Source organism: Anastrepha obliqua, chromosome 3, assembly GCF_027943255.1.
Source record: "Anastrepha obliqua isolate idAnaObli1 chromosome 3, idAnaObli1_1.0, whole genome shotgun sequence".
NCBI lineage: Eukaryota > Metazoa > Arthropoda > Insecta > Diptera > Tephritidae > Anastrepha > Anastrepha obliqua.
In genome coordinates this window covers 65,307,069-65,322,090 of record NC_072894.1, presented here as the reverse complement: position 1 = coordinate 65,322,090, position 15,022 = coordinate 65,307,069, and the positions used below count along the sequence as shown (strand labels likewise).

Here is a 15,022-nt window from a genome sequence, read left to right as displayed (position 1 = left end):
TACAAACAAAAGGAAGGGGAATTACTTGTTTGTGACGAGGAAGGGTAGGCGGAAGCAATGAAAACCACCAAACACAAGATGTTATACGCACGCATACACACAGCTTCTTGCGCCGGCGTCTTCCGCATAGAAACGCAAAAAACTGCATTTGGAGGCATTATATTAATTTATGCTTTCATTTCGCCATTCACTTTGTTTGGCTTTCTCGTTTGTTTTGTATTGGCAAGAAATTGCGAAAAATAAAGCCACTATTTTGGGAACACGCCACCATCTGTACTCAATTCGCTTTGGGCACTGATGAAACAGCGAACTCTGAAGATGCAACCATGTATTCTATCATCATTGCCACCTATGTAATGTACCGTGGTCAGAACTTTTATTAATAATTATACACAACCCTGTATTTTTGTAGAGTCTACCACAGCTAAGTTTATTACGAACAAATGTTAAATTTTATTGGCTGATTTAGATTTAACTGCATTCATTTATAAAAGAAATTTTATAATACCCAAGAAAATTTTGGTATAAATTAATTATTCTGACAAAGTTCGACTGGCTAGCTAAATTTCGTGTGCCTGCATAAAATAAATACCAAAAATGTCTAGCGATGAAAATAGGTGAGTAGCTTCAGAACAATATGAATGAGGTTATGAGAGTCATTTTTAATATTCTTATGTATATGCCTATGTGTTGAAAATTTTGATAATTTATCCGTAGCTATGACTCCAACGAGTCCACGGAGGAAAAACGTTTTAAACATTCTCTAAGCTCACATAAAAAGGCCAAAAAACAAAAGACACATAAAAAATCAACCAAAAGTGAGAAATCTCATAGGAAGCATAAAAAGTCGAAGAAACGTCACCATAAACATAGTGAATCCTCTGTTTCGGAAGATACTGGTGATAAACGGCGCAGTGGGGCGCTAAATGAAAAGTTTACAGAAATAATGCATTTGCATGTCAGTAAAGATGCCACTCCATTGATCTCTTGCAACCAGACCTCAAATGGAGGTAGATTCACTATAACAAAATCCAATGTTCAAACAGATCCTTGTAGCTTGGTGGAGGAGATTACTAAAACTATAAAAAATAATATTTTGCCTACTATGGAAGTTGCATCATCGGGCAGCGAAAGTGAAGTGTAAGTAGAAGTGTTGTTAAAGTTTTAGATTTGTTGCATTTTCCTTATTTGTAGCCCCATTGATGTCGCTAGTCCAGATGTTGCTATCATAGAGGATGAGCTCAACCTCGAGGAATTGATGAAGCAAAAGGCTTTACTTCAGGCCCGATTAGGAGCTTATTTATCAGAATCTGATGGTGAAGATAGCGCTTATAAAGTACCAATTGTAAACCGCAGTCTTCATAACGAAACGGCAAACACAACTGAATTTGACAACAGAGCTGAAATCACCCACTCAGCTAAAAAGCGGTCGTTATCATCTTCTTCGTCAACCAGTAAAAATATTAGTAAACTAAGTAAAAAACATATATCAAATGAACCCGATGTTATATTATTGGATGATTCCAGCGGTGGGCACCGAACACCTGAATTTAAGCGCAAATTTTCGCGCACTTCTTTTGGTGTAGCACAAGAAGAGCGTCTACCGTCGCCACAGAAGAAGTCAACTGCTGAACATTACCACCACCATCATCGCCATCAACAACAGGATGCACACTACTCACGCAGACAAAGTTCGCGAGACAGACACACAAATCTTAAGCGTAGCGCCAGCCGTAGTCGGTCGCAACGTCGAGAGTCAGAGACCAACACTCATCGACGTCGAGACGATAGTCACAGCTGTGGCCGTCAACGGCGGGGCTTGCATGATCAAAACAGAAACAAAGAAGACCTTCGCCTGGAAATAAATCGTGATAAGCAACGGGAGCGAGAAAATAGTCGTGATCGTGACCGACGCGCTCGAGAGGATCGAATAAGGCAACAGGAACGCAGTGGTGGAGGCTCCTTTGGCAACTCTCGAGGACGGGAGCGTGAACGTGAACGTGACCGTGATCGTCGAATGAGATCTCATAGCCGAAGTAAAGTCGAGTCGGATCGGCGTCGGATAGAACGAGAACGTCAGCGTACTGGAAAAAACGATCGAGATGGTTGGCGAGGTGAGGAGCGTGGTCGTGATAGGGAAAAGGATCGTTATCGTGATTCGCTAAGTGAGGGGCAAAAAGCTGAAGTGAAAGATTCAAGCAGCGAGGATGAGGGTAATTTGGATATTGATATCAATGAGGACGAAGACGAAGAAGAAAAAATTATTGAAATGCGACGAAAACAGCGTGAGGAGTTATTGAAAGTATATATATTGTGAAATGAATGAATTATTTTAAATAACTTAATTATAATTGTAGAAACTAGGAGGGAAAAACGAATCCTCTCCTCCAAGTAATTCTTCACATCATCGAAGAGAACGAAACGCCTCCCCAGTTGAAGAGAACACTCAATACACCGCCAATTCACCAAATAAACCTTCAAAACAACCGCCAGATGAGATTAAGCGCGAGGATTTCAATGACGTAGACGATGATAGAAAAACTAAAAGTAGTGCTAAGGAAAAGCGACCCGAATGGGATATGTTTGCTGATCAAGATGTAGACTCGAATTTTGATGTGAGTCGCTTGCTCGTAACTGTCAATGCTCTTGCAATACAAACTCTATTGAAAACTTTTCAAATATACTTTATTCTTTACAGTCTCCTAATGCTATTGTGTTGAATAAAACGCAAAATGAAAACCCGGCATTGACAGACAACTGGGATGATGCTGAGGGCTATTATCGTGTCCGTATTGGGGAAATACTAGACAACCGTTACGTTGTGAGCGGTTATACTGGACAGGGTGTTTTCAGTAACGTAGTGAGAGCTCGTGATCAAGCACGTGGAAATGCAAATGTGGCAGTGAAAATTATCCGTAATAACGAAATAATGTAAGACAAATATATATATATAGGTTCGTTATATATCTTTAAATTTTAAGGCATAAAACGGGTCTGCGTGAATTGGAGATTCTTAAAAAGTTAAACGATGCCGATCCAGAAGATAGATTCCACTGCTTACGGCTTTTCCGGCATTTTTTCCATAAACAGGTATGATTACAATAAAGTGAAAATAAATAAATTTTTGAATACTGATTTATTATTTAAATTTAGCATCTTTGCATGGTGTTTGAACCATTATCGATGAACCTTCGCGAAGTTCTTAAGAAATATGGCAAAAATGTTGGTTTACATATCAAAGCAGTGCGTAGCTATACCCAGCAACTGTTTCTGGCCCTTAAGCTACTTAAAAAAACAGGAATACTTCATGCGGATATTAAGCCCGATAACATTCTTGTCAATGAAAATAATTTGTGTCTAAAACTTTGTGATTTCGGTTCGGCATCAACAATCAATGACAACGAGATAACGCCATATTTAATATCGCGTTTTTATCGGGCACCGGAAATAATATTGGGTATTACTTATGATTACGGAATTGACATGTGGTCTGCTGGGTGTACAATCTATGAACTATATACCGGCAAAATACTCTTCAGTGGAAAGAGTAACAACCAGATGTTGAAATTTTTCATGGACTTAAAAGGTAAAGTCAAAAGTTTTCTTTGAAATTGCTCAAAATATTGAATATCAAGCAACAATTTGTGTTCTTAGTCGATATTTCGAAAATTTCTTACATTTTTTTTTCGTTTGCAGGAAAAATACCAAATCGTATCATTCGCAAAGGTCAATTCAAGGACCAACACTTTGATCAGAGCTGCAGCTTCCTTTATCATGAAATAGATAAAATTACAGAGAGGGTAAATATTTCATCGCTATATGAGTTGCATGCTAAAAATTTCAAACGGTTTTTGTTTAGGAGAAGATCGTGGTTATGCCTGTCGTAAAACCCACACGGAATCTGCAGCAGGAACTTATTGCTGATCAGAATTTACCAGATGACCAGCATCGTAAAGTAACCCAACTCAAGGATCTGTTGGATAATATCTTTGCACTTGATCCATCGAAAAGAATTTCTTTGAATCAAGCACTCACACATCCTTTTATTCAGGAAAAGATGTAAGCGACGACTTAAGGAATGTGTCTCCGCAATTTATAATGAAATGAAAATGAATAATGGACGCCTCGACACCAGGCATACACACAATGTAATTCTTTCCTAAAATGCTGCTAGTATTGTATTATCTGTTACATTCTGACAGTGTATAGTGTTTATAAATTAAGCATTATACAATTATTTATACGCGATAAAAACATTTTTTCATAGATGTATCTTTTACGAGTATTTTGAGTACCAGTGTGGGCATCGGGAAAATAGTAGAAATGCAACAGAGATATTTGAACTGAACACATTTTTATTTGAACTTTAAGTTTTACCTTTACAAATCTCGGCTGGTTTGAAAAATTAATATAAATTATATTTGCCAAAGTACAAAACCAATAGTCCAATCCTAGGTTGAAGCGTATATGCGCGGGGAAACTTAAAATATTTGTTACTTCGTCTAGCACTTAAAATTGGAATGTAACGTAATTGAATCCAGTAATTTATTGATTGTGTTTCAAAATCACGATTAGATCAAAATCAAGAAGTTGTATCATATTAAACGAACTTAGTTAATATGCAAAATATTGAAGTATCTTTTCATTTGACATTTCAATTAGTTATACGTATACATATTGTACATAGCTTTAGTGGGTTATGTGATCTATTTTAGGTTCCATACCTAAATTTAATACGGGTATTTTATTTTGCTCAATGAGTATATAGTAAAGCAAACAGTTTGCTTTTTACACATGTGTATGGGTCCTTTCCTTATACATGCAGATGTATATGAATCAATTTTTTTCCTAATTTGATAGACATATATATGTATGCATATTTTGAAGCTTTTGAAAAAATTGTGTGTTGGGTGGGGAAGGGGCGGGAGTTTGGGGGGAGAAATATATAAGATGAGGAAATCTGTGCAATGAAATTCTATATGGTGCATTTGTCTAAAGGCATTATATAAATAGTATAAACAATCGACATCGGGATACATTCGAAATTCGTCTTAAACATGGAAAATTCCGTTTTTAGTAACTAAATTTAACTTATATTTTAAATTAATTTGATATTTAGAAAAGTTTCCGGATTTTTAAGATTAAAACATTTTTAGATTATTTGAAAGCAATTAACTGGATTAAATCCGGTTTCGAAAAGTACCTTTTCAGACTTTTTTTAAAACATTATTTTTTCCAAACGAAAAAAAGTACAACCAAAAAATGTATATTCCTCCCCCCTGCATGTTCTTATGCCAATACATTTCTATATTATTTGATTTTATTTCAGAATGTCGCTGTGCACCAAATAGAGCGCAGACGTGCTGATGCCTACCTCCATCTGCGTCGAACGTGAGAACATCATGTTTTTTGTTTATAGCTCTGGTAATAATAATTTGGGATTTAAGTGAATTATTTAGTACAAATCTCCATTTCGGAACAGCGTGAGAATCGATTTGCTGTAACGGATAGCGACGCAAATCATTTTCTACGCCATGTGCTTCCAATGGAACAATTCACGAAATTATGAACTTAAAAAATTAAGGCTAAATTTTTATCTAAAGTGTATATTGTTTTTCTTTTAAATTTTCAGGGGGCTGTTGCACAGCGACGCTAAGTACAATACAAAAAATTAAATCTGTAAAATTTGTAATTATTTGATGGCAGTAAGTGAATAATTTTTAGCTGCAAGCGCTTTTATACAGTAATACAAAACATTTGTTTGAATTTTTTAAGGTAAACCGAGGATGCGCTGCGATGACAAAAAAACAATCGTTCGTACACTTGGTCAAATCATCGCGTCGAAGTGGGAAAAGACCAAGGTTAATCCTCTATTGGTAAAGTACTTAATTTAAGTTAAGTTTTGTTGGCCGAAAAAAGTGACAATGGAGAAGTTTTCATTAAAATACTTATTAAGTATTAATTAACCAATAACCAAGGGGAAATCGTTAGACATTTAAATGTAAATAAATCAAACTTAAATCGTTTATGGGATACAGATAAGAATTTTCAGTCCAAACGTACTTCTATTTGGTTGCAATAGATTTCATTAAGCCCGCATTATTCATTCAATTGTAGTTACGTAGCTTTCGAATTTGCAAAATTACATATTTTCTACACCATTAATGCACTCGCATATTGCAAATGTGGCCACCATAGCCAAATGGATTTGTGCGTGACTACCATTCGGGAGTGCGCATGTTCGACACACCGGGCACGAAACTCCAATTGATAGAAAAATAATTTTCTAATAGCGGTCGCTCCTCGGTAGACAATGAATTTCTGCCATAAAAAATCATTTGCCGTTTGGAGAGGGCATAAAACTAGGTGCCTCCATTTGTGAAAAAATGCCTGTTAGCGTGTTGTGAGACAGGGGTGTAACTCGCGCTGCACTCGCACAATTTCGTTCTGGATATTGTAGTATACTCATAAACCCACTGATCCAAACCTCTATCCCTCTGGTTCCACCCTGTCGAAACAGCCTATTCTTGGGCTTACCGATGGATGAGATAGATGATGACGACCGCTGACTTTATTGCGCTTATCAGGAAGAAATTTTTGCATTTGTATTTTTTCTTACTAATAAAAGGCTGATAGTCTGTCTAATGGAAGCGTATCCGGCAGAATTCAATTCCATTTTTCAGTTTTGTAAGAAATTTAGCAAGCGTACGTTGTATTTATAAAAGAATTGAGTTCCGCATATGAAAATCGATTTGAAGCAGTGTTCCTATGTGCACATCCTAAAGCTCCAAAAATTGCACATGCATTTGCAGCAAAATAGTTGTAGAATTCGAAGCTGTTCATAAATGAATGGGTGCAATGATATTCCGAAGTTAAAAGCGTTGACGACTTCCACGAACGATGCCCAAAAAAATACTTCTCCCAAGCAAGATTAGAAGGTCATGTATTTCTTTGTTACAAAGCCAAACTTATCGTTGTGTAAAATGAAACAGTTGTAAGGAAAAGTTGCTGATAGCTACAGAATGAAAAAATACTTGCATGAGCTAAAGCAAATTCAGAACGGAATTGGGCAAACATAATATTTACGATTGAATCTTCCTTTTATGTGAATAGTTGCATATGTCGGTCCTGGTGCACTGCTGATAATCGTCAACTTCAACGAACTGTTACACATCCAGTTAAGGTTCACGTTTGGGGCTGCTTTTCCGAAAAAGAATGTGGCCGTTGCAAGTTTTAATGAATAAAATTTACTAAAGTGCTTTATTAGCTGCGAAGATATTTGAAGAAGGTGTATCGAGTGGAAACACCAACAAGGGACTAAAATGTTGAATTTGCCTTCATAGACGCCTAATGCCAACCCTATTGAAAATATTTGCAAAAACTCAAAGGAAAACAAATGTGGATGGTCAAAGGGTTAGCAAGGCAAATTTGGAACCGATTACCTCCACAACTTGTGCAGAAATTAACAAATTGTATGACTCGAAGCGTTGCGTATAACAAATATTATATGTTAATCCCATACAATGCAGTTTGCTAGAGCAAATAGTTATGGCGGTCATGCATCTATTAGACATCCTGTATTACTCTTAAAATAAAAATTCTGGTACAGTACACTAAACAACGCTAGTTTACTGGGAAGACAACCCTTGGTCGGGAAAACCCGAGTCATTCCGGTAACGTAGAACCGGCTGCTCTTTTTAGTCAAATAGATAGAGGTAGTTTTGTCAGAACTTCATTATACATTGATCACTTTTTTTCCGTCGCCAACTCTACGTATTTCCCCGTTAGCTTTTCATCAATATAATCTTTTTGAAAATTAAATAAATACAACTTGAAGAAGAAATAATAATAATTTATTACATATGGTACTAAGAACAAATAAAATAATGCCCATATTACTCAGCATGGACATTTGGTATATCTACTACGGCTACGTAATTTCTCCTTCCGGTATCGGTAAGCCAAGTGATTCTACAAGAGTTTCACTGTCACACAAACTGGGCATCATTGCTGCTGCCTGACTACGTAATACACATTGCATTGTTTTCACCTTCCAGTTGTTTTCGGAAAATGGGTCTCGTAGGAGGCCAAATGTACACTCAAATACGCCAACGCAATTCTGCTCCGTATGAAGGGTACCACATGCCAATACCAACACTAGCCCGTGCACATTCATTCGTCCTTGAACGCCAGCATGAGTGAGGTTCGGATTGAAATAGAAGCCAAATTGCTCTTTCGATCGTAAAATATTCACTATCACTTCATTTGCACCGGCACACTCATAATCGTTGATTTGATCTGTGGCAGCTATTCTCAATTGCAGTTGAGAATCTGACCAAAAATCCTCAACTTTTAAGCCTTCTTTATTAAGATTGTTGAAAAACCATTCAGTAAATTTTCGTGCCAATAAATGGATGGGATACCGAGGTTCATTGTCGTTCGCTTCGTTTGAGCCAGATATACTATCGCTGATGGCTGTGTTGAAAGTATTTTCATTTACTTTATGTAAAAATTGTTTGCTAGTGGTGGTATTACTGTCATTAAGTAATGCGAAATCATTGTTAGACTCGGATTTGGAATTCCAATATTCTAAAATTTTGCTAATTAAAGCGCCCTTGGTAAAATCTGCATTCACTTGAATTTTCCGCTGATGTAAGTATTTAAATATCATTTCCCGAGTTATAAGCCGCTTATTTAACAAAGTTAGTGTATCGCCAACCTGTACATACACGTAGTCCAGTGCTTCTGCAAGTAATATAAGATATAAGAAGTTTATTAATCTGCGCTACCTGTATAAGATTGGACCTATACAAGCATTTACCATGCGTTGTCGCCACATCGCAAATGTTCTTTGTCACACTTCTGGCCACTTGTAATAATACCGGTACATTTTGCTCTTCCTTTACCAAAAAATCAACAATACCAAGTTTCTCACGATCAGTGATTGGCATGTTTTCTTAAAATTAGTATAAAACGATTTCCGTGAAAGATTTGTAAATTGTTTACATGCCTACTAAAATTGATCAGCTGACTATTTGCTGTGTTTCATACGTAGTAGGTGTGCTCGCGATGCAAATAATTGGTACAAATCTTCACAAATTTTGTCAAATCGCATTCGTGCTGTTTGAAAAACTACAAGGAAGAGAAAATTCGGAGAGCAAACTGACATTTAATTTTGAAGGAAGTTGCAATGCTGGACAAATTAGTCTGTTTGAATAAATCGCCAGAGAAAAAAAATCCAGTAGTAGTAGCAAGAGAAAAATATAAAAAAAAGAGTACGCGAACGCCAAATTCCCAAATGCTTGCAACAGCTGATTTGCGTTAACAGCTGATTTGCGTCGTATTATCAATTTCACAAAGCTATAATTTTTTGCCGGCACTTTGTCTGAATGGTTAATTTTTAATGTACAAACCTTAATATTCCAGTATTCACTACTGAATTCTTTGTATTTTAATTGGTGCTTTGAAATCACCTTGTCCCTTTGTTTGATGTGTTTAAATTGCAACTGATGTTTATCAGCTGTTTTCTTGCTTGAGAATTCTCGACAACTCCCTTCAAATCAATTGCCATTTATTTTTACATTTACTTCCATTTTTTGTAATAAGTAAATATTTTGCTACATACGTAAACAAAAATCAGCTCAACAGCTCTCACTGTCACGATGTAGAGAAGACAGAAGGTGGCGCCTTCCGAAAACCGGTACATTATTATTTTGGTAAATTTGGCAAATGAGTGATGCCAGTACAGGAAATAAACAAACAAAAGTACATTAAAGTACGCAATATATACGCGTGCAGCTAAGAAGACGCAATTTTGTATTCAATCACCCTTGCTTTTTGCCACTTATTGGCCTGTTATGAGTGCAACAATAGTAAAAAAATGACTGATAATTTCACATCATACTATTTGTATAGATATATATTCAGATTTAAGGAGCTATAAAACTAAGGAAACTCATTTACCTTGCTTTTCATGACTATATCGTGGGTTATCACAAACAACTTTATGTTTCTCATAAATCTTTTATTGATTTTCCACTACACTATAGAGAGTAATTTAACACTACATATAATGCATCAATTTTTTATAATGTCTTTCCTTCATATGAGAATAATTATAAATACACATTTTTAACGTCTCTGCAAATACGATTACATAAATAATACATCACCTTAGGTTTTGTGCTAATCGGTAACTTTTCACTCAAACAAGTATCTGTACATCACTAGTGTAGCATTTTTAGATGACAATTGCTGGTGTCAATTTAATTGAACAAGTCTTCAATACAGTGCGTCAATTTTAATGTAAAAAACACTAGTTTTGGATTGGGGTAATAATTGTGCAATAAATTTAAATTTTTTCCATAGTTTGTTGGAGTAAATATGGGCCTCATTGACAAAAAGGAGGAGCGCGCTTTTATTATCGATTGCCTTAAAGTATACAAGTCTCTGCCGGCACTGTGGGACTCGAAGTCGCCAGAATACCGCAAAAAAGAAAAAAAGAATGAGGCTTATGAAATTTTAGTTGGTAAATTTCGTGAGAAATATGCAAATGTTGATCGCAAAGATGTAACAAAGAAAATAAATACGTTGAGAACAAATTTCCGCAAAGAGCTAAAGCGTCTGTCACAAGAAGGACGGAAGGACTCCAATTTGTGGTATTTTGATCAAATGAAATTTTTACAAGACCATATGACTACAAAGAAGGAGGTAAGCTACGAATGTAATGTGCCTAATTAACAAACCTAACATGCATACATTTCATTACAAGAATTTTCAAATCCTGGATGATGATAATGAACGAATAAACATAGAAATTATTGATGAGAGCTCATCCACCACAACTGAGGATAACATTAACATAAAGCGGGATGAGTTCGTCTCTTTACCAGACGCTGCAAACATGACCAGTACGAAGCCATTCGGGGAATATGAACTTAAATTGGCTGAAACATGGGCTATGGAATTACAAAAAATGACACCCGAGCAACAAATTTACGCAAAGAAAGCCATAAACGATATAATTTATGAAGGGCAATTAGGGAACTTACATCGAGATAGTGTGCACATTTATGCACAATAAGAAATAAGATACACAAATGTATATACTTAGTGATTAAATTTAAATTTATTATATTTTTGCCTGCTCTCAATAAATCCTAAGGGAAGAGTTGATTCATTTATTTCAAACCTCTCACTCCGGTATATCGCCGCCAGGGACTAACTGTAAGACAAAACATATTTGCTTAAATGATTATAAATAATACACAAATGCTGCCGCTTATCACCATTGTTATATTATTGCCATTGAGAAGTATTTGATCGAGTTTGGTTATACGACGACCTTCCGGCGTATTTTCATATTCCGTTACATCATTTAATAACATATTCACGAAGTCGTCAAACCCCAACAAGGTACCAACCATCTCTTTATCATTCTTCATGATAATGTGTATGCGAGAGCCTATGCATTTGTCCACCAATTCTGCGCGTGCAAAAAAACGTTAATGTGGTTGATAAATATTCCTTTTACATACTATGGTATACATACCGAGTGGTAACAATGTGGATACATTCGAAGGCGGAGGCACTGCAGTCATTTTCTATTTTAAAATAGTTGCTTTAAGGGATTTCGTTAAATGATTGAAAATAATGCAAAATGATCAACAAAATGTGGAGTTTGTTTTCAGCTGTGCCGGTTATACAGGGTTGAACCACGGCGAATTGAGTACTGAAGGTGACGTCTTCTCAAAACAGCTACTCATTGCAAGATCCATTTTCTACAATGCAGTTACTTTATTTTTGGCGAAAAGAATACATGTATTGTATAATTGTTCCGTTACTAAAGCCATCTTCTATGAATTCGCCTTAGTAGCAAGCAGCTTATAGTGATGCCATCAAATGGAGAAAAAAATACTTTAAAAAGATACGCATTTTGCTATTTTTTACCCATTACATCAACTGAGATTTAATTTTTTTTTATGCAGTTTCAAATGATTTTTCGATGAGTCAAAATGAATACAATTGATATTGTAGTTTGATTAATTTAAATCTCACAAATCACAATTTACCAATTCATTCACTGAATTTTCATAAACATGTAATTTCTCCTCCTTTGGTTTGTTTTGTATTGCGAAGTGAGCTGACGTCAGACTTGTCAAAATCGCGAAAATAAATTAACTGTTTTTAATGATACTACCTTAGATATTTAAATCGCCTTGGGTGTTAGCAGTATACCGTCTGGTTTGTTTTTTTCTTTTACCATGTACATTCGGATTCCAGAACAAAATTAAATAACGAAAAACCGTTCCATTCGCGTTATCGTTAAATGGATTTCGGCTGTTCAATGCAGTTCGTCCTTTTCTTTTCTATTTTCTTCTCCAATGGTTACGGCTTAGTCAATATGTGAAAATTGTAGTTTAACCATCTAACAGGCAAAGTTAAGATCCTAAAGGAAAAAACCCAGCAATTTTTTTAGTGTCAGAGGACCGGTTTTGACCTTTGTATGCTTGCTTGGTGGCCGTCGTAACCGAATGGGTGATTACCATTCGGAATTCATAGAGAGAACGTTGGTTCGAATCTCGGTGAAACCAAAATTAATACAAACATTTTTCTAACAGCGGTCGCCCCTCGGCAGGCAATGGCAAACCTCCGAGTGTATTTCTGCCATGAAAAAGCTCCTCATAAAAATATCTGCCGTTCGGAGTCGGCTTGAAACTGTAGGTCCCTCCATTTGTGGAACAACATCAAGACGTAGACCACAAATAGGAGGAGGAGCTCGGCCAAACACCCAAAAAGGGTGTACGCGCCAATATATATATATATATATATATGCTTGCTTGGTTGGCTGAAGTGGTGATTCAACATTTTGTTGCCATATCCTCGCTATCTACAAGTTATTCGAGTTATTCCTTCACGACTATATCCAGTCTGTGGGATTGACAAACCTTATAAGGTTGTTAACGTCTATACCAGCCAGCTATTAGAGGTTTTCCAGAAGCGGTTTGCCAAGAGTTAACATCCTCGCCTTACATAGGGCGGGGCATTCGCAGAAAAAGTGGAAGAAAGTTTCTTTTTTTCTCCGTTTAATTACAACTATGACAGTTATATTGTAAGAGATATACATTTTGCCTGCTTGCTCCCCTAAAGACCAGAAGCCGTGAATCTGTAGGCAACCCTTAGTTTCATATTTATTAATGTTTGTTTGTTTACATATCGTTTTTGCAGGTATTAGATATATGCAGGTTTGTAGGTATTCATTGAACCCAGTGGTGTGAATACAGATTCTGCAGTAATGTTATTCATGGCAGGTCCCTCTCTTGCCAGTTTGTCTGCTTTTTTGTTTCCGTCAATGTTCCGATGTCCTGGGACCCAGATTAAGGTAACGTTATGGTTTTCGCTCCTGTCACCATTAGGACGATGTAATCAGTCCTCCTTAAAGTGTACTGCAATGTCAAAATTTCTTTTCGACGTAGTGTGTTGGAAAACTCGCTTGAATTTTTCAAGCTAGCTTCGAGATCTTATATGTAAAGAAAATTGTTTCGTTTTAGTGAAAAATACATATGACACTAACTCCTGTATATTTACCAGAAGAAGGGACGTCAGATAAGAAAGCAATTTAAAGAGACGGTTTAAATCAGCGGTTGGAATAAATGACTCAGACCTTTAATTCATTTCTCGCAGACATGCTGATATATTCTTTTCGTCACCTGGAGAGATTTCTTCTGGCTTATAATTCGGGTCGTCCAATGCTTCATCACTAAAATCTTCATCATCTTCTTCTAACTCGACTGATTCCATTCACTACAGTAATTATTCTTCACTATTTCTACACTCAATTGCTTCAAAATTAAAAGAAATTAACCATCAGTAAAATGTAGTACCACACAAAAGTAGTTTTAACTTGCAACGACTCCAGTCGAAGTTAACGTATATGTTTCTAAAACTCCAATTAACTTAAATGAAATGAATGAAAAGTCCGCATCACAATAAACACTTTAAACACTAATAATTCTCACCTTTAAAAACTTAAAAAATCACTCGCTATTAAGAGTTCTTTTTGGGCTTTCACGTTGACTTTTTATACTCTACTGGTAGTAAAAACAAAACGAAACTTCGAGGTACACTTCTGCCGAAATAAATGTTGATATAAATTCTAACGGTTTTTCGAAAATAAAGTCGAGTATGTAAAAGTAGGCTCAGGGCGGACTTGCCTGCTTGATGTGCAATGATAATATTCCTTAGGAAGCTATATATTGTTTTCTGCAGGGCAGGATTTCGATTTCGATTAGATTCGATCGTTACCTTCAAAGAACTTGGTGAGCATGGATGAGGGATATTGACAATGTAGCAGGATGTGGCGAATACAGAATGCGTAAGTACTTCTAGGATGATTGGTAGCTTCTAAAAAGTGTTCATTTGCTAGCAGAGTTTGATCGAACCGGAGGCGTATGGATTGATCATTTGATTTTTTTAATGTAGCTAGTTACGAGGGTAGCCTTTTATATGAAAACATAGGAAAATATTTCATTATAATTTTTTTAATGCATTATTTTTTTATTTTTGAAATCTTCTTGAAAGTCAATACACTTCTGCTTTCGTTTGAACCAACTTTCAAAGCTCTTTCGTTCACACTTTTTATGTTTGTCTCGAAAAAAAGCTATGTAATCCGTTTCTCTAGCGAAAAACGTTGACCTCACATTTTATTTTTGTTGTTCAGGATCAAAAAGAAATCATTCGGTGCCAAATCAAGGCCATAAGGCGGATAATCCACTAATTCGATCTTTTGAGTACAAAAAAAACTCCCTTGTGGGAGTCAATACGTGAGAACTCTCATTGTTTAGTGCAGGATGATGGTTTGTCTTCGGCGGTTTGTTTTCTTTAACTCTCCATAAACTTCTGACTAAAAAATGGTTATGTACTAGTTATAATTGACTTTTTTAAGTTTCTCTAGAGGTACAGTGGCGATATGAACAGATTTTCCGAAAAAAAGGCGACTATTTGCTTTGAGTTGTTTCTTCCC

At 36.1% G+C, this 15,022-nt stretch overlaps 4 protein-coding genes across 4 annotated transcripts; 2 read left to right on the top strand and 2 right to left on the bottom strand.

Annotated features, from left to right (window-relative positions):
* The first annotated feature begins 426 nt into the window (after window positions 1-426).
* On the top strand, window positions 427-4,629 carry LOC129240401 (serine/threonine-protein kinase PRP4 homolog). The gene is made up of 9 exons (XM_054876168.1): window positions 427-617; window positions 718-1,140; window positions 1,195-2,302; window positions 2,358-2,615; window positions 2,699-2,931; window positions 2,982-3,090; window positions 3,154-3,586; window positions 3,697-3,800; window positions 3,860-4,629. Exons 1-9 carry the CDS (start codon window positions 598-600, stop codon window positions 4,061-4,063), a joined length of 2,892 nt encoding a protein of 963 aa, XP_054732143.1. The 5' UTR covers window positions 427-597; the 3' UTR covers window positions 4,064-4,629.
* A 701-nt stretch (window positions 4,630-5,330) lies between these two features.
* LOC129240403 (uncharacterized) lies at window positions 5,331-11,159 on the top strand. Its single transcript, XM_054876171.1, has 5 exons — window positions 5,331-5,424; window positions 5,633-5,705; window positions 5,776-5,876; window positions 10,369-10,710; window positions 10,772-11,159. The coding sequence occupies exons 3-5, from the start codon at window positions 5,787-5,789 to the stop codon at window positions 11,081-11,083; spliced, it is 744 nt and encodes a 247-aa protein (XP_054732146.1). The 5' UTR covers window positions 5,331-5,424; window positions 5,633-5,705; window positions 5,776-5,786; the 3' UTR covers window positions 11,084-11,159.
* On the bottom strand, window positions 7,832-9,040 carry LOC129240402 (uncharacterized protein C3orf38 homolog). Its single transcript, XM_054876170.1, has 2 exons — window positions 8,822-9,040; window positions 7,832-8,745 (listed from the first exon to the last, which is right to left on the bottom strand). Exons 1-2 carry the CDS (start codon window positions 8,949-8,951, stop codon window positions 7,931-7,933), a joined length of 945 nt encoding a protein of 314 aa, XP_054732145.1. The 5' UTR covers window positions 8,952-9,040; the 3' UTR covers window positions 7,832-7,930.
* Window positions 11,121-11,713, bottom strand: LOC129240404 (U6 snRNA-associated Sm-like protein LSm5). Its single transcript, XM_054876172.1, has 3 exons — window positions 11,552-11,713; window positions 11,289-11,485; window positions 11,121-11,224 (listed from the first exon to the last, which is right to left on the bottom strand). Exons 1-3 carry the CDS (start codon window positions 11,598-11,600, stop codon window positions 11,195-11,197), a joined length of 276 nt encoding a protein of 91 aa, XP_054732147.1. The 5' UTR covers window positions 11,601-11,713; the 3' UTR covers window positions 11,121-11,194.
* Window positions 11,714-15,022: the final 3,309 nt, after the last annotated feature.